This window comes from Centropristis striata, chromosome 7, assembly GCF_030273125.1.
Source record: "Centropristis striata isolate RG_2023a ecotype Rhode Island chromosome 7, C.striata_1.0, whole genome shotgun sequence".
In the NCBI taxonomy this organism is placed as follows: Eukaryota; Metazoa; Chordata; class Actinopteri; order Perciformes; family Serranidae; genus Centropristis; species Centropristis striata.
Window position 1 is genome coordinate 38,379,426 of NC_081523.1, and position 19,616 is coordinate 38,399,041.

General features: G+C 39.8%; 1 protein-coding gene across 1 annotated transcript; it reads right to left on the minus strand.

Annotated features, from left to right (window-relative positions):
* Nucleotides 1-1,003: 1,003 nt before the first annotated feature.
* Nucleotides 1,004-17,847, minus strand: LOC131974165 (GTPase IMAP family member 8-like). The gene is made up of 5 exons (XM_059336352.1): nucleotides 17,586-17,847; nucleotides 16,564-16,605; nucleotides 6,197-6,256; nucleotides 5,655-5,714; nucleotides 1,004-5,181 (listed from the first exon to the last, which is right to left on the minus strand). The coding sequence occupies exons 2-5, from the start codon at nucleotides 16,577-16,579 to the stop codon at nucleotides 3,209-3,211; spliced, it is 2,109 nt and encodes a 702-aa protein (XP_059192335.1). The 5' UTR covers nucleotides 16,580-16,605; nucleotides 17,586-17,847; the 3' UTR covers nucleotides 1,004-3,208.
* Between the last annotated feature and the right edge of the window lie 1,769 nt (nucleotides 17,848-19,616).

Here is a 19,616-nt window from a genome sequence, read left to right on the forward strand (position 1 = left end):
GACCAGAATCAAAAATGATTCTAATCTTTAGTTTTTCAATAGCATAACATAGCTTCTATTATAAGTGTATCAAAGTAAAAAAAAAGAAGCCATTTGCGTATTAATACTGAAATTCTGAACTTTAACAGCTAAATGAACTTACATCGTTAGGCAAATACAAAAATACAACTAACTCACAAACCAGTCTGGAAGTTAAAGACTTGCTGGAAAAGATAATAACACAAAAACAGGAATGTTGTCAAAATCAAAATTGTCAAAATTGTTTGTACAAAAGAAACAACAATGGAAACATCTATGCTGTGCAAGTTTCCCTTCTTTTAGGGCCAAAATATCCCAAACCTGAATATTACTGTTTTTATCTGTTAAAAATAAACATTATTGAAGAGAAAAGCTGAATCCAAACGGAACAAAAAAAAAAATGCAGGTCAAAAGTCCTGTCTTCATTCTGTAGTATTAGCTTCACAGAGATTTGTCACTCAAAACAAATCAACCTTACACTGGACAGACAGACTTGAGCAGCTGTTGGAGAATCTGTTTTCTGAAAATTGAATGGAACTTCTCATCTATCATAGAAATGAGAGAACTTCCCAAGTCTGATCTAGTGTCAGTCGTGGTTTGAGAAAACCTATTTCACATTTAATTTTGAGTCTGTAACTTAACACACCATTATTTATTGGTTATTGGTATTGTCAGACATATGCCTGATGATTAGAAGAATTTGAATATAAACTAGAAAATTTCCTCTGGGGAAATTCTGAAAGGGCCACGGGGGCTACTGCCGGTGTGTGTACACTATGATGAGATTCTTCAGAGATTTCAAACTATGCCCTTTAACCTCAAAATGTGTGTGTGTGTGTGTGTGTGTGTGTGTGTGTGTGTGTGTGTGATTAAAATCACATAAAGTTACGTGTGTGTGTGTGTGTAATTAAAATCACAAAGTTACGTGTGTGTGTGTGTGTGTGTGTGTGTGTGTGTGTGTGTGTGTGTGTTTGAAGCATGTGTATGCATGTCTGAGGAGTGTGCGTGCTTACGCGCATGTGTGTGTATCTGTAACTGTAATCACATCAAAGATCAAAGGCAATCAGATCAAAGCAATCAACCGAATTAACTGACACCTGTTAATGAAAGAGTGACAGCAGCCAGAGGTGGACTGGAATTTCTGGTCTCGAACAGAAAGCATTTTTGGCAAAACCATAATACCTATCATTGATCCGACTTCACTTTGAGCGTCCCGAGTTCTTCCTGAACATCTACATATATTTTTAAGAAAAATAAAAAAATAGCTTTGTTAGAGCGATCTAAAAAACTGTTAAATTTCCGTTTTTAATATGGGAGCCAATGAGGCTGTTGATGCATGTTGGTGGTGCGTCGTACGCCCAAACTATAACTCTGACAGCTTTACCAGAGGATTGAGTGAGAAGACAAATTTTCCTACGTTTCTATGTATAAATTATTTCTGTAGAGTGAAATTTGCAGCCTGGAGCGCAGTATTCAAATTATTTTTTGACAGTTTTACCTCTCCCTCTACACTCTGGCGATGATGTCACACACTGTGGCACGAACATTCCGTGCAATACACACCCATTATAATCTCAGAATTTCTCCAAAAATGATCATGGTTATTGAACAGGGATTGATAAAAAACTATATGACCTATCGAAACGTGAATTAATACACCGATACATAAGACTTGTGTCTACTGTTTAAATGGAGTCTCTAGGTGAAATTATGCCAGAGAAGTAGACGTTTAAAAATCTCCAATTATTGTTCTTTTTTGCTCATTTTTTGTTGGCCGTCCCATTCATTTCAATGCAAAATTTTGGGCAGTTTTTCGTATTCTGTAGAGAACAGTAATAACACACCGATCCCGATCAAACCGCACGTTTTGATATATAATTTGTCCTGCAACTCTTCAAGTTGTAGGACTAGTAGTGGGACGAAATTGCGTCCGGAAGAGGAAGACTAAGAAATCCACAGTATAACAGCTTTGCCCCGAGCACTGGTCCCTACAGCTATTGTTGTATGGGACCAGTGCTCGGTGCGATTGCCCCAAGGCCCTAATAATGTATTTGACCTACAGCACAAGCACAAAATTCTATCTTTGGAGCTTTCTGAAGCATGTTTTCTTCTCCGGGCTCTGTTTAAATTTTGCTTGATCTCTTGTAATCTCTGTGGAGAATATCAAAGTATTCAGCAAACAAGAAGAATCAGTTTTTTGTCCCGATGCCAGTCTCATTGTTTCTTCTTCTTCTTCCATCTGTGTCCTTTGCTTTAGTTCGTTGGGTTCAGACACAGACTTTGGGGTCATGATCAAACCTGCGTCCTCACCCTCAAATACATCACAGCTGTCATACTCTCCATTCTTCTTGTTGGTTGTTTGACCCAAATGGGTTAACGGCTTTGGAAGTTTAATGTTCTTTTGCTTTAGATATCTGTATCTACATTTTCCGATTATGTCTTTTAAGGGCTGATGTGCTGCATCTTTATCCATGAAAGATGAACTCTCCTCTCTGGGTGTTGACATCCGAACCAGTGAACAATCACCAAACAGTTTCAGGACTCTGAAGAGCCTCAGTCAATAAAAAAGTCAAATGAGCTCTTAGGAAAAACTCAAAAATCCATATGATAACAAGATACTGGCAATAAACTAACATCCAGGCAGGAAAAATGTGTTACGCTCTCCATTCCTCGTCATCTCTCCACTGTCACTGTAATAACAGCACATAAAACAGAAGAACTTTGTTTCCACTAAATTTGAATATTACAATTAGAGCATTTTTGTGCTCAGTTCTTGTTGGAAGTATGTTTTAGTCAGCTGTTAGGTGCCAAAAAAGGAATGGAGCATGGGACAGTTCTTTCAGCAAATAACTGCCCAGAAAGTATATCTAATAGACTGGATTCAACAATGTATAAAACATGAGTTGTCAGGTAATTTATAACAAGGTTACACTTAGTTAAACTAATTGAGGGTGGAGCTTACATCTTGTGTTTAAAGTGGGACTGTCCAATATCAGTTGGAGGCAGCTGTTATCTAGTGAACGGATGGCTTTCCAAGTTTATCCAGTTCATTAAAAACATGCAGATACAGTGCACAAGATAGCGCAAGCATGAAAAAATCCCAATCCAAATTGTTAAAATGGATTATCTAAGATGTTAGGAGGCCAATTTCCTGAGTGTATTTCTTGTATATGTTTGATGTTCTACATAATCACCGGAAGAGCCATTTGTTTTTCTTTTTTGGAGCCTGTTGCAGCTTCATGCTTTGCAGTTCTACTCCCAGTTTTTTAATTTGTTCCTCCAGATGCTTACTTTGTTCCCCTTGTTGTTTAGCACTCTCTGCCATTTCAGACATTTTTGCTTCAAGTCCTAACTTCATCTGTTGCATTTCTTCATGATGTTCCTGTTTTGTAACTTGCTCCACAGTGGCGCAGCAGCTGCCTCCATTTTTCTTCACCATGGTGTCAATCTTGGTCAGCAGCTCTCTGACTTGTGTGCGGTTTATGTCATCTTTGTTATTGAGCACCTGGTATCTCCCTCCGCAGTCATCTATGAGTTGTTTAACAAAGTCATCACAATCTTCGATATAACTCTCAAATGACTGATCCTCCAGTTCATTTCCTCTGGTGAATATAAGGATGATGAAATCTCCTGAATTCTTGCCAAAAACCTTCTTGATCAGCTCCACAGAGTCTTTTTCTTCTGGTGTGATGTTCCCGATCTGCAGCAACAGGAAGATCACATGAGGTCCAGGCCACAACATGCTGATGCATTTCTGAAGCTCCTTCCGAATTTCATCCTCAGACAGAGTTGTATTAAACAAGCCGGGAGTGTTGACGACAACGACAGGCCACCCATCAATCTCTCCTGTTGCTTTCTCACAGGATTTGATCTTTGGCTTTGTGGCGATTGAGGTTTGGAAATGCTTTTTGCCCAAAATGATGTTTGCTGTTGTACTCTTCCCGCTGCCGGTCTTCCCAATCAGCACCATCCTGAGAGGCTCTCTGCTCTCATGTTCACCGTAACCTTCCATGACATTTCTCTGCTTTACTTTCTGCAGTTCAGCTTCAAGTTCTGAGACCTTCTCCATCTGAGCCTTGGTGAACGTGTCCTTTGTGAAGCATCTGGATCCTTCAACTGTCATCCTTTCCACAGCAGCCAACAGCTCTGGGATCTGCTGCTGGTCCCTGATGTTGAGGACAAACTGTCTTCCTCCACAGCTCTGACGGAGCTCCTGGATGTCCTTGTTTTTCTTTAGAAAGTTAACAGCAGAAGTTGGAGGATCTGACTCCACAGTGAACAGAATCATGGTGAAGTCATTGACTCGAGATCTGAAAGTGTTCTGGATGGTCTCCAACTCTTTCTTGTCTTCATCAGTGAGGGGACCCACAGGAAGGACCAGGATGAAGGCATGGACGCCCTCAGGATCACAGAGGGAGATACACCTGAATGACTCCTCCATCACTTCCTCCTGAGGTTTTCCATTCAATGCAGGCAGCTCCACCAGGGAAACCCAACGTCCACACACCTCCCCCTGATGTTTAACACACTCTGAGCTGGAGACTGAATGAAGCTCTGTCTGACCTAAAATGGCCTTGGCTGCTGAGGTCTTCCCTGCTCCTCTCCTCCCACACAGAACCACGTTTAGAGCTGGTTTCATGTGTTCAGCCTTTGGTTTTGTTTTCAAACATGCATCCTCCAAACGTGTTAACAGCTCTGGATGTTCAAGGTTTTCCTGCTTCAGATATCTGTATCTACACATTCTGATCATCTCTTTCAATGGAGAATCTTCGAAAGCTGAACTCTCCTCTCTGGGTGTTGATATCAGAATCAGAGAATGATCAAATGATTCATCACTGAACTTTTCAAGGACTCCACAGAGTCTCAGTTTGTGTTCCTCAGTGAAGTCTTCAGGCTGTAGAACCAGCAGGAACACATGAGGTCCAGGATCAGAGAGTCTCACACAGATTTCTACATGTTGTGTCAGTTTGTCTTCAGAGATGTTGGGATGCAGCAGATCTGGAGTGTTGATGAGAACTATTTCTTTGTCCTTTAACTGTCCTCTGACTCTCACACAGCAGTCTGGTTCCTCAGTGCTGAACAGAGTCTTTCCCAGTATGGAGTTCCCCACTGAACTCCTCCCAGACCAGCTGTTCCCCAGCAGAACAACTCTCAGCTCAGACACTGAAAAGAAATCAATTGATTAAAAAAAAATTTTTTTTTTAAGTGAGTAAGTGCCCAACACCTATCCAAAACTGTAATTCTATGTTATTATTTCACTTTGCACTTTACTGCCTGTATGCACTTCTAGTTAGATGCTAAATTTAATTTAGTTGTCTAAGTACCTGTACTGTTTAATGACAATAAAGGTTAATCTAACCTAATTTAATCAATTATACAGAACATCCATTCTAAGCTGCTACTCTGCTTCACAGGTTGTGAATCATCTGACACTGTAAAAACAGAGAACAGAGATGAATTCACATGTAATCTGCCTCCAGAGTGAGACTGAAGCAACATGAACACTGAAGAACACCATGGTGCCTTTCTGAGAAACATCGGAATATTTTCATCCCAGAATCCATTAATATTATAAAAAAATATAAACATAACATATTGTCAGATAAAATAATATAGGTCAGGTCAGTTAAACTCACAGTTAGGTCGCTTCCATGGGTAGCTGCTTCTTCGCTTTACAGGTTGTGGGTCATCTGACACTGTAAGAATAGAGAACAGTGATGAATTCACATGTTATCTGTCTTTTGATCCAGAGTGAGGGTCTGCAGGCTAAACTGAGATTAAAGCATCATTTGGAGACCAAAGAACACCATGGTGCCTTTCTGAGAAACATATGAATATTTTTATCCCAGAATTCATTAACACACATTATAAAATACTAAGATAAGATAAAGCCAAATAAAAATATTGGGCTCTGCTGATTTGTTCCGCAGCGAATTAGACAATGTAATTACTTTACTTACTTACTTTAATTGCATTTATAACCAACGAATGAGGAAGTCACAACTTTTTAAAGGTGGATTTCAGTGACTGGGTGAGTTCTTATAATCTTGAAACAAATCCATCAGTGAGCTTTCAAGTATTCAAATAAAAATAAAACATGCATTTGTGCTCACCACCTACAAGTAATTAGATCTAAATATATGGAAGGATAATTCTGACTCAGGTCAGTTTAACTCACTGTTTGGTGGCAGCAATTCATAGCTTCTTCTCAGCTGCCGTAACATCTGATGATCTGGCACTGTAAGGATACAGAGTATTGATTAATTAATGTGAATCTTTAAATTAAAAGAAGACTTTTGGTTGCATGAATCCACTTAAGTAATAAAATGCTCACTGCTCTACTTAATTCTGACAATATCTCCTGAGAGAGTTTGTAGGGATGCAACGATCTGACACTAATATCTGTTATCAGCCCAATACTGACTCAAACAACAGGGTCAATCCATCACGTGTCAGCTGTGTGCGTCCTCAGTAGCACTCCGGTCGACCGCATTAACATAGGAAGCAAACAACAACATGTCAGCGATATTGAGGTGTGTCACCCTTACAACAGCAACACATTCTACAGCTACTTGTAATGAGCATAAAGTGAGTTTTCTGCAAATTTATAATACAACAAACTTAATCAAACATCTCCAGACGATTCATCTCTTTAGCTGGTGTTATGGATAAACGGGTGTTAGGACTACAGGTATGGCGCACATCGACTTTGTTCATTTGTGCATGTGAACACAAATTAATGGAAAATGCAACAGCATTTCTCATCTCAGTCTGGAAAAATGCCGTCTGGATCTCCTTTGTTCAAGGAAACAGCCATCAGACTCTGTACCCAACGCTGCCTTGCCTTTTTCGGCCCCTACAGATGTGGGATAACCTCATTGGTCAGAAAGATCTCTGACAGCGCACAGGCTCTCCTGCTTATAACCCCAAACTCCAAATTCTGTGAATCAAGATTTTGATGTGTAAACACAAGGTTTACTACAACCAGTCCATAGACCATGACAGAAGATCTCTCAACTGCTTTTAATGCAACAGGAGCCAGTGAGCAACTTAACTTGGAAGACAGCAGCAACCAGTCTGCAACCACACCCAGCAAAGGACTGCTGGGCTCCACCAAGAACCAGCTCTTCAGCCTTTTCCTGCGCCTTTCTTCACAATCCTTCCCATTTATAATACTGGTAATGTACTGGGTATAGATTAAGATAGCAACAAGCAAACAAAGGCTATGCACAAGGTTTTAACTTCCCCTCTCCACCATCTTTGTTTATGGTTTTATGACCCTTTGTCTGCAAGGCATGTGGCGATTTAGATGACCCCCCAATGTCCAATGTGACATTGTGTGTTTTCTTTGAGTTTTTATGAATAAACCCCAACACGAGTGTCAATTGGCAACTTTTAACCAAATGCATCTGTGGTTGTCGTACTTATGGCAGATGAGCTAGACGGCACCACTTACCAGCTAAAGTGTGTTCCGACCACACGTCTTTCAAAGCCATCAAATCAACTTGCTGCTCACTCTACACAACTTGTTGATTTCTGATTGGGAGTCTTAAAGTCATTGCTGTTTTTACACTATGTGACGGACTGGCTACAGACAGGAGCTCACACACTACAAGATCCTTCTTCAGGAGGAATCGCAGATGAGTATTTATGTTGATGAGCTTACTAGAAAATATCACAAGTAGGCCTACTGCTAGTACAGTGTGTACAATCGTCCAGCTTTTCCACTAGGTTGGGTCATATAAATGTCTCTGTATATTTTTTCGCCAATGTTGTATTTTTAGTGGCGTGAATATTCTGAAAGTATTTCTTATGAGAGGGAATTTTGTGTTTTGGATGTTATTATCATACATACATACATACATACATACATAAATACATACATACATACATACATACGTTGGGATCTTGCCACATGTGAATCTTGGGTTCATTTGTGGGTTTCAACTGATGTGGATTAAATGCAGCCGCATTCCCATTCACCTTCCAAAATGGCATCTCACCTTCATTTTGGTCATCTGGTAAGGGACAGCCAGAATCTCTCCTTCCCATGATGCCTGGTGTTTATGACACCTATACATGAGTTCATTGATCAGGAGACCTATGACACCAGAGGTGGTCTACTGCAAAAGGCCCAGCACCCCCTCTCCTCTTTCTCTTTCTCTACTGACCTCCAAGAGGGACACAGGGTCTGGGTCCCCCAGACACCAGAGCCTCCCTCCTTCCTTACTCCCTGCAGAGATCCCCTGCATCTCAGGTTTAAGGCCTTTCTGCAGAAAACATCCCTCTCCAACAAGGGATTCTTAAACAACTCCCAGTCTAATATGCGCGCCCAAAAAAAAAAGATTATTGAACACACGTTCATTGCAACTGACAGAAAGACTTCCACAACGAACCAGAATGAGCAAAAACTTAATTTGCAAGACTGCAAATTATTGGAAGACAGCCTGCAACTAAACCTTCTTTAAATTGTCCACCGAAAGGTTTTCTCCCCTTTCCCCATCTATGGACTGTTGGTAATGTACTGGACTTAGATAAGATGATCAGCAAGGATTCAAGCACAAAGTATTCACCTGCAATCAATGATTTTGTTTATGTGTGCTTTTAAGTAGAATTGTTGAAAATATTTTGTGTAGCCACATAACTTGAAGTTCTATGTTAATCTTGCTTTACACAGACATTCAGTCGTACATGCAAACTAACTTCTTTGATTTGCTCACACACTGATTCACATTCAATATACTTTAAATTGATTTTCAACAAACACAATTTGTCAGACATGCAGCTTCACACACACGCACGCACACACACACACACACACACACACACACTTCTTCCTCTTACACTGTAAATAACCTTGATTATACTGTGTAGACTCCATATTCCATAGATTGTGTGTTTGGTTTGCTTTACTTTGTTTATTTAGAATAAATACCTTTTTGGAATACACATGCTATTCATTTAATGTTGTACACTGTGAACGATCGAGAGATTTCTGAGAGTCATATAATTTATTATAATTAATCATTATTTATAACTATAAATATTTCTGATAGCCAACTAACCACACTTTTAAAACGTGAGACCCACACAAGTGTAGTTCAGGTTTATCATTACAAAATTGGTGTAAGAAAGATAGAAGCCCCTTTCATAGTGCTGTTTCATGCCAGGACATTCACGGTTCTGTAATGTCTCGCCTACCACTATGAACGCGCCCGAAGTGGTATGCTGGTATCAAATGATCCCACCAATTTTCTGCCTCTGTGTCTAACTCTGGAGACGGAAAATTGGTGGGATCATTTGATACCGGCATCTGTCAAGTGAGTTGAGATCTATTCGCCACACACCAGCTAAGCAGAATAAGGCTGTGGAAATCAGGGGCTTACCAGCAGGGTAACAACAGTTGGTGACAGTTGGGCGCTTTCATAATAAATAATGTGATGCACAAATGGCACTGTAATGATTGATATTGATCTAGTATGATTTAGTATGATTATTGTGAAAAAGATGCTAATGGAAAGTTGATGATGATTGTATGTAAAATGATGAGTTACAATGTTGATGTGATTTGATGGAAAAACTGTGTAATGAATGCAATAAGGTCAGTAGAGGTCAGTTTGTATCAGAACGTGTGGTAACCGGATTGATCGTTAGAAATTTTGTAATAAGGTGATTGAGACAGGGCGAAGCCAGTAGACAAAGGGGAACTCCAAAGAGGAAGGATCAAGCCGAGACATGGTGTACGTGCGGAACGCGTTGGGCCGAAGGAGACAGGTGAAGAAGAGGTGAGAGGGACGGTCCGAGAGATTGTGCCATGGCAACAGTGGAAACCAGAAGAGAGATGTAACCAATGAGAGGACTGGTGAGGAGTGGCAAGGAGGAAATGCTCTGAAAGAAGGAGCCGCAGAGTATAAAAGCTGTAACACAAGAAATAATCTTTGTCATCCTTCTAGGGGAGCTGCAAGACTCTTCAACCGACTCTCAAGAGCTGAAGACGACGCCTGATCGACCACATCGGGGGAAAAAGACTCCAGTTCTACAATCAAGAAGAAGACAGAGTGAGGACGCTCACATCAAGAAAGAAGATTCCAATCTGACCGGTGAAGACGAGAGACGAGTGAGAAGAGGGGTGACCATTCCAACGCCAGTCGATGATCGATTAAAGAAGTCTTCTTTCCAAGTTCTCACTGAAGCCAGGACCCAGGGACCAGTCCAGGACCGCTCCAACTCTGACCAGAGGGGAGAGTCACAGCTGAGGCCTGAAGCCTGGCATTGCAGAAGAGTTTCTTGGCCAGACAACTCTCCCGTCTACTTCTCCAAAACCTTCAAGTTTAATACCCAGCTACAGCTTCATTCAACACAGGCAGTTAGGATATCATGGTAAGACATTAAGTAGATTATAATCATTTTATTATTGAGATTTTTTAATATTTTAAGTAATCAATTTGGAATCAATTTTTGCTGTAAGCTTGCACCTTGCTATACTATCAATACATTTTCAATTGCATTTAAAGTGAAGTAGTGGACCTTAGATTTTTTAATCTTTTGGTATTAAAAGGTGGTGTGTAATAACTAGGTTTTTATTGGTTACCCTAGCCAAATAAATTTTAACTATGCTTGAGGCTTAATTTCACAGCCACTAAAATTAACCTAGCAAATTCCAAGTGCACAGATCAATAAGAGGAGAGCTGCCATTAACCGGGCGTGGCCAGTGTGGTATCTGTATTCCAGGGTTTCTCAACAGGTGCCACTCTGGAGGAAGCAGGATAGGTGTCCGGACCAAGGCAGTCAGAAGCTAGGCGTGTCTCCTCACCACCAGCTTAAATTATAGGTTTCCAAAATACCTGCTGAGATAATTTCCCCAGGAAAAGGAATCTAACCCCTTAGTGGGAAGCTGGTCCAGAAGTCCCTACACAAGGGCAATCTCTGGGATCAAACACATCCCACTTCGGGCGCGTTCATAGTGGAGGCGAGACGTTAAAGAGCTGTAAATGTCCCGGTTGGACGCAGGACCACTATGAATGTTGCGCGTGACGTCTAATACACCCGACCACCTGGTCCGACAGTCATCCAATCACTGTTCATTGGGGTCGCTGTTGGGATCGTACCACAGGTGAATCTTTGGTTAATTTGTGGACTTCAACTTTTGTGGACTAAATGCAACAGCTGACACAGGTCAGTGTCCCCCTGATCTCTCTCTTTCTTCACTGCCCCCGGAGCAGAAACACCTCCATATCCTCCAGGAGGGGACCCTGGATTCCCCACCCCCCCTCCTCCCTCACTCCCTGCTGAGATCCTCTGCAACTGAGGGTTAAGACTTCATTCAGAATCTCCTTTCCATAAGGAATTCTGAAAAAACTGCAACTCTGACCTTCTCTGCGCACCAAAGTTGCATTAATGAACACAGACATCATTGCAACCGCCAGAGAAAGCTTCACCTCAACACCAAGGACAAACAGCAACTTAATTTTTAAGGCAGCAAATTACTGAAACTCAACCTGAAACTTCCTCCCTCCCTGCCTCCATCGAAAAAGGATTTCCCCCCCTTTTCAACTGGATCTGTGAGTAATGTAACTGGGCTTAGATAAGCAATCAGCAAGGACTTTAGTATAAAGGATTTGACCTGTAATTAATGATTTGGTTTATATGTGTGTTTTAAGTATATTCAGGGCTTGAAGCAGAAAAAAATCGTGTGCCTGAAATTTTTTTATGCATGGGGGGGGGAATAAAAAGGGCCCATTCTGCACAACATGGGGCCCCACAAGCACGCAAAAAGCTCTGATGCATCATGTATGATGAAATATTAGCATTAAGTTAAAAGGAGATCCAGATCAAAGTAATTAATGATATGGTACTGACAATTAAAAGTATCGAACCAAACCATCTAGGGGGGGTCCGGGGGCATGCCCCCCCGGGAGAAAATTTGTACATTTTTAAGTAAAATGCATCTATTTTATGCACTTTGAGAGCTAAATGAGAGCAAACATCTAGAGGGCACCAAATCATTTTTTGCATGTGTGAAGGGCAGCCAATAAGGCACTTCCTCTTGTTTTCACCACTCTAGAGGCACTTTAGCACGCTTTTTCAACCATGGAGGCATGAAGGGGGCCGGTCGATCATAAACAAAGCAGCATGGCTAATTATTATGCACAGTGTCCGCTGATCATAAACATAGTGATCGTGAATTAACGGTACTCGCTAACTGCGCACAGAGTGTCCGGTGCTTGTTGTAAACAAACAGATCACTGTTTCTCCTGCAGCAGCAGCACATACACACTTTACTGCTACAGAGCTAACTGCCGCTAACAGCGCCGCTCTTCTTAACGAGCCGGCCTCCGGCTCGTTAGTGGGTCGTTAAAAAGAGAGTAAGAAGGAGTCGCTGGATTAGTCTCCAGTCACTTTCTTGAGAAATAGTAATGACGTGGGTCTCAAGCACGCTCGGCGATGAGCCGCCTTCTTCTTCTCCGGCAGGCTATACGCTATCCACCGTAATGCTGCCCTCCCCGGTCATACCCAGATCTAACTAGGTTTTTTTTTTTTTTTAAACATGATTAAAAAAAAAAAAAAAAACACCAAAAAAAATCCCGAGCCGGATTTCCGGCACCGTGCCGGAGGTCTTCAAGCCCTGTATATTTATATGATATTTGCGTCACAATCAAAGTTGTATGTTAATCTTGCTTTATACAGACAGTCAGTCTTATATGCAACTAACTTACTAACCTTTGACCTGCTCACACACTGATTTAACGTAATATACTTTAAATTAACTGTAACCAAACACAGTTTTGCAGCTCTCACTAGGCCACAAGGCCTAGTGACCCGTTCACAGCTTGAGTCCTTTGTGTGAGGAGCCTCAACCCCCCTCAACAAACCAGCATTGCTTATTGTCCACTGAGTGTCCGGTGCTTGTTGTAAACAAATGGAGGTCATACAGGCACATACACACTGTACTGTTACAGAGTCAACTGTTAGTCTATTAGCACCATGCTAATTAGCACGTCACTATCCCTCCACCTCGTTCTGCGACGCCGGACAGCACTATGAAAGGGCACGAATGTCACGCCTTTGCGGGATCACTATGAACGGCAAAAAGCCTGCACAGATCTTTCCAACAATATAGCGAGACATTGGCAGCACTACACTATGAAAGGGGCTATTGATAGCATTTATGGTAAGGCCCTTATTTTCTTTCTTTTAAATTTTCCATATTTGTTGCTCCGGCGTACGGCATCCTATAACTGTAAGAGATAAAATCCCTACATTCTCGACAAAGGCATTATGAATATGCTGAAAGACCCAGTAGGCTCCTGGCTTTAAAATTAAAAAAATCTGAACAGTTGGCCTCTATAGAGTGTGTAGATGGAAATGGTAGGTTGTGCACTCATCCATCTGATATAAATTATGCTTTTACTTCTTTTTACTCTACTTTGTACTCTTCTGAGACATCAAATGAGAGCCATGAAATGGTAGAGTTTCTTAACTCTCTGAACCTACCGTCTCTTTCACCTACGCAGGCTTGTCATCTAGATGCTCCTATTACTCAAAAAGAGCTCAAGGATGCTCTAGATGCGATGCCAAAAAACAAATCGCCTGGCCTGGATGGAATTCCTCCTGAATTGCTTTCTGAGCTTTGGCATATAATAGGTCCTATCCTCCTTGACTCTATTAACTATTCTTTCTTGGTTGGCTCTTTTCACAGAGATCAAAAAATAGCTTTAATTTCTCTTCTTTTAAAAAAGGATAAGGATCCAATGGAGTGTGCTAGTTATCGTCCTTTATCGCTTCTTAACTGTGATCTCAAATTATTTGCTAAAGTGCTTTCAAGGAGGTTAGATTCATGCATCACATCTCTAATCCATCCAGACCAGACCGGGTTTGTTAAGAGCCGTCTGGCTTCTGACAACATTCGCCGTTTATTACACATAATCGAGGCATCAACTGACGACCCCCCTTGGGCTGTATTATCTTTAGACGCAGAGAAGGCCTTTGATCGCGTAGAATGGAACTATTTGTGGGCAGTGTTGCATCGTTTTGGTTTTGGTCCCGTCTTCATAAAGATGGTTCGTATACTTTACTCCTCTCCTTCTGCACGTGTTCAAACGGGTCACCCTGGCTCCTCTAACTTCACTCTATCAAGAGGAACCAGGCAAGGTTGCCCTCTTTCTCCGGGCCTTTTGCCCTGGCTTTGGAACCATTAGCCCAGGCAGTGAGGGAAAGTCAAGACATCCTCCCTATTACAATTAAAGGAACACCGCATCATATTTCTTTGTACGCGGACGATATTTTATTGTATTTGTCCGACATTGTTAGCTCGGTCCCTAATGTCTTTACTCTCTTTAGTAAGTTTGGCTCCTTCTCTGGTTATAAAATAAATTGGTCAAAATCCACACTTATGCCATTGTTTAAACCAAGAACAATTTTGGATTTATCCCATATACCAGTTTCCTTGCAACCTCTGGGCTTCACTTACCTGGGTATCCATATCAGACCTACTGTATCACAATTAATTAAAGATAATTTCAATTCTGCTCTTTCCAAAGTTAAGAAAGATCTCAGTTCTTGGTCTGTTTTGAATGCCGGCCTACATGGCCGTGTCTCAGTTATAAAAATGAACATACTCCCACGAATTCATTTTTTATTCTCTATGTTACCACTCCCCCCCCCCTGCCCATTTTTTCAAAGAACTTAATTTTTTATGCAGGAAATTTATATGGAGGGATAAACCTCCCAGGATTAGCTTATCCACTCTTTCTCGTCCCAAATTTTTGGTGGCCTCTCCCTTCCTAACTTTAAATATTATTACTGGTCCTTCCAATTAAGAGCCATTAACACGTGGATGGATACCTCATCAGATGCATCATGGCGTACGTTAGAAAATGCTTTGTCTGCCCCAATCAGAATTCAAGACTTGCCATTCTCCGTTATCAAACAAAAAAATGTAGATCGCTATATGGGTCCTATTATCTCAAACACATTATATGTCTGGCGTTGCATAGAAAAACATTTTTCCATAAAATGTATATTTCATGAACTTTCACCTATCTGGCATAATAATGCCTTGCTGTCTGGGTCTGTACCTTTGGAATTTCCACAATGGTCTAAACAAGGTATACATGTATTAGGCAACATTTTCAACCATCAAGGACTTTTCTCCTTTCAAGATCTGAAGGATCGTTATTCACTTCCAGGCACTTCTTGGTTTTTTTATCTTCGGCTTCGCACTGTACTCAAAACATATGGTGTTCCTTGGACTGCTCCTTTAATTCAGCATCCCTTGGTAACTATTCTTACAAACAGAACCAAACTGGTGGCTTCGACATATAAGAAACTCTCCTTACTTAATTTAAAACCACTTCCAATAATCAAAAGCTGGGAAAATGACTTTAAATCCTACAATATAGAGTGGAGGTGGTCTATCATTTGGAACACAATTTTCTCTTCATCTAAAAATTTAGCCCACCAGATCATTCATTATAAATTTGCACATAGATTTTATTTCACTCCAGAGCGCAGATTTAAAATGAAACTAACTGACAGTGAATGTTGCACTAAATGCACCGAGGCTTTGAAGGGAGACTTGCTACATATGTTTTGGTCCTGTTCAGTTGTCAAACCTCTTTGGAAATATATAAATTATATTACTAACACTATTATAGATAAAGTTTTTCCCTTATGTCCTATTCTATATCTTATTGGATCTAATCCCAACATTTTAGTTTCATTTCAGCAGAAAAGAATAATATTAGCAGCTTCTACGGCTGCCAAGAAAACCATTATAAAGAACTGGTTTGAACCTGTCATGAATGTCAAGAGAACCTGGCTTTTATTGTTTTTTGATGTCTGTCTTCTTGAGAGGTCAACAGCCAGGATTAATAATGCTAGACCTGAAACTATAATCAATTGGTCTAAAGCTATCGCTGTGGTCCAAAGGTTACTTTGAATTTAATTAACGTTTCATATGATTCTCTTTTTATCCTGGAATCTGTGTATATTACCAGTCTCTCTATATTTCTGTTTGGGCTAAATTTATGTTGTTGTGTGTGTTGTTTTTTTTTTTTTTTGGTTGTCTGTCTGTTTTCGCCGTGTGGCTTTGTACTGGTGTATCGTTGTTTTCATTTTTTGTTGTTGTGGTTATCCTTTATATTATTCTTTGTATGTTATTTGTGTGTACATTGTCTAATTTGTAAATATGTTCCTGAGTCTTTGTTGTCTAGAATTGTGTTTTAGCGTTTTGTTTTCATATTGTGGCTCCTAATAAGTAATCTACTGTTCTTTTCTTTGTTTCTTCGTTAATAAAAAAAATAAAAAATAAAATAAAATAAAATAAAATCCCTACATTAATGGTATGAATATATAATATATATAAAACCTTACATAACATGACATAATGTTACTTTGCTAACAATGGTAATAAATCCGAAACAACATTTTATCAGCAATCGAATTAGTTTCAGAGCAGGAATAATAAGCAGGATGCAGTTGTTTTAAACAGAATTGGCAGCAGACAGTGTGTTATCCAGACTGATGAAGTCTGACTGGACTCACCTGGTGCTGCAGCCATGACGTCACTCTGCTGAGTTTGAAAACCTAAAGAGAGGAGCAGAACATGTTCAACTGTCCCACACACACCAAAGCCTTAAACACAAAACTTAATTTACCCTTAACACACAACAACAATATTAATAACATTTGATAATATATCTGCCCACAAACAACTTTATGGATCTGTATTGGTTATTGGTTGGTACTGTTGGTACTGACCAGTCCTGTTCAGGACTCTCACCTGGAAGCAGGAATGGACTGGGACTTTAAAAAGGCCCTGGGCTTTTATCAACATTTAGGCCCACAAACCATACACGATTACGCATTTAAAAAAAAAAAAACACTTGGCAACACGTCAAGTACCACAAGAATGCAAGACAAGATATTCACGCCGAATAACATTTCAAAATCAGTGATTATTTTATTATTATTATTATTATTATTTATGTAGCCCCAGTCTTAAAAATTAATAATCATAAAAATGTTTTGATATAGAGCAACCTGACACCGCCCTTTTATCTTTTGAGCTACAACTATCTTCAACCTGAATTAACAAATGTTTTAAAAAATTATGTTGTAAACCAATGTGTTGTGATGTTACCCTCAATAACCTATTCAATATTTCATCAACAGCATACCCTTCAGTAAATCAACAAATCAAATCAAAGTGTGTGTGTGTGTGTGTGTGTGTGTGTGTGTTTGTGTGTGTGTGTGATAAGTTAACCAGACATTTGCTAACACACACTGAGACATACTATGAAAAACATGTCTGAGCTATGGGCCTAAATTGACAAACATTAGTCTCAGTAAATCTCAATAGAGGAAGATATTACAGATATATGACTGAAAGGAGATCAATAGTCCGCTGACGTGACAGGTCAAAACCGACAAACTACACATATTGAGTTATGACAGTATTTAAGAGTTTTATTATCGACTCTATCAACCCATCCACAATATTTTTGTACGTTTACTTTAATTACTCTGTGATCTAGTTGTATCTAGTTTTAATAAAGTTCACTCACCTTCTGCAACTTTTACTGCGACACAACCAGCGGAAACGAAAGTAAAAAGGGGTCAGTTGGGCGGTGGTCCCGGTCTGGAGGGAGAGAGGGGCGGAGTCAGGACTGACCAGTAACCTCAATATGTCCATAAACACTCGAACCAAAATGTGCACAGAAAACCACGTCTGGTGTGATCTGCACTGATCTATAAATGAATGGAGGTTCCTGCTGGATCTGCTGTCCTGCAGCTCGGTACTGGATGAAGATCCGCAGCCAGAGCGCAGCGTCGTTACGCACGGCCGTTACTGTGTTTTATATATATATATATATATATATATATATAAAGAAGAAGTCTCAGAAGCATCATTTACAGCTTTCTTTTAACATAAGGAGGCTGCATAAGATGTGATGCATTATAATTATTGCTATCATATATATTTACTGAGCTGTTTCCATCATGTTTAACTGGATTAATAATCACCACACTCTTTAAGCCTTTTTCTCCACACAAACTTGGCTATCAGTCAGATTTTTCATTTTATTTTAATTAACAAAGTAAAAAGCTGCCAGGAACCCAAAATACAAACAAAAGACACAGGTTTCTATACACATAAAAACAGCCGAAAAAAATAATATAAAACTACAAAACAGTCTATTTGCATTTAAATTACAAATTGTAAAAGTTTTCATTGTAGAAAGAAGATTCACATTTTAAAAATGGACTAAAAACATAAATGGTACACTGTGAAAGCTCCTATGATTGCACTTTAACTGGCTTTCTCAGCTTGTCTACATATGAAAACGTGTATTTTCAATAAATAGATGGACTCCAGAGGGTTAATACCCAATGTAATGGGGGTGAAACAAAGCCACACATTTATACTTTTAAAAGGATGAAGTACCTGAGCCTACAAACTGTGTTTCCTTGCTGTAGACTGAGCTACAGTCTGGAACAGATGAAAAAAATGTATGGAATATATTTACATTCATAAAGGACGTACTTGAAAACAGGGTTTTGTATCTGTAAATGTTGTTTTGTAAACTTCTAAATGTATGATTGTATCTTTAACGCTTATTTTGTATTAGTACAATGATACAGGTTTAATGTGGCCTGTGGAGAAAGAGAGCGTCACGTCTGTTTACAGTTTGTCTCAGTTGCTTTGGTGCATTTCTCACATCAATATTAACATTTTCACAAAAGTTAGTTCAACCTCCACAACATTTAGTCATTTGTGCTCATCATAGTAGCAGTTTCTCCTTACAACACATTAGAAATGCTTTTGGACAGTCATCAAATGCTTTCATACAACTCTCTGCTGTTTTATAACTAGTACCATAAATATCACAATACGGCGCACTAAATTGTATAGTTACCATAAATATCATAATACGGCGCACTAAATTATATAGTTACCATAAATATCACAATACGGCGCACTAAATTATATAGTTACCGTAAATATTACAATACGGGCGCATTACATTATTTATAGTTACCATAAATATCACAATACGGGTCACTACATTATATAGTAACGGCTGGTTTGACTATGGAGAAGCGAATGACGGCTCACTGGACCGCAGTGATTTGGCGCCACAGCGGTACTCAGTGACGTCATTTACCTGAGAAGAAGAGGAACCGGTGTGATGGAGGAGACAGGTGTGTTCAACCTAACGTCCGGTTAGACACCGCGGTAAATTTGGTTATTGGCTTGACATTCGGTTTTATCTGTGCTTTTAATCGGAGACTACGGCAGTGTATGCGTAATTAAAGAGTGTAGCTTATAGAATCATCATCATATTTTTATATACTATAAGATTACTGTCAACTATCTTCACTATTTCAAGTTTTACCAGAAAACAGCGTCTCCACATTGTCAACCTACCGTCATTCGCCGTGGTCCACGTTAGGGACTGTCTGCAAATTACACGTTTCAGTATGAATTTAGTCATGAAAAATCACTAAAATTACCTTTTACCATTCTTTTTGCTGTAGTAGATCACATTTGCAATGCCCTAACTACTACAGGTGAGATTTTTCTGAAAAAAACT

What these genes read in the sequence shown, in the direction of transcription:
- LOC131974165 (XM_059336352.1), bottom strand. An exon ending in TGAATTGCTGCCACCAAACA is followed by an intron (nt 5,715 to 6,196) that starts GTGAGTTAAACT and finishes CTATTCTTACAG; the next exon opens with TGTCAGATGACCCACAACCT. An exon ending in CCCATGGAAGCGACCTAACT is followed by an intron (nt 5,182 to 5,654) that starts GTGAGTTTAACT and finishes ATTTCTTTTCAG; the next exon opens with TGTCTGAGCTGAGAGTTGTT.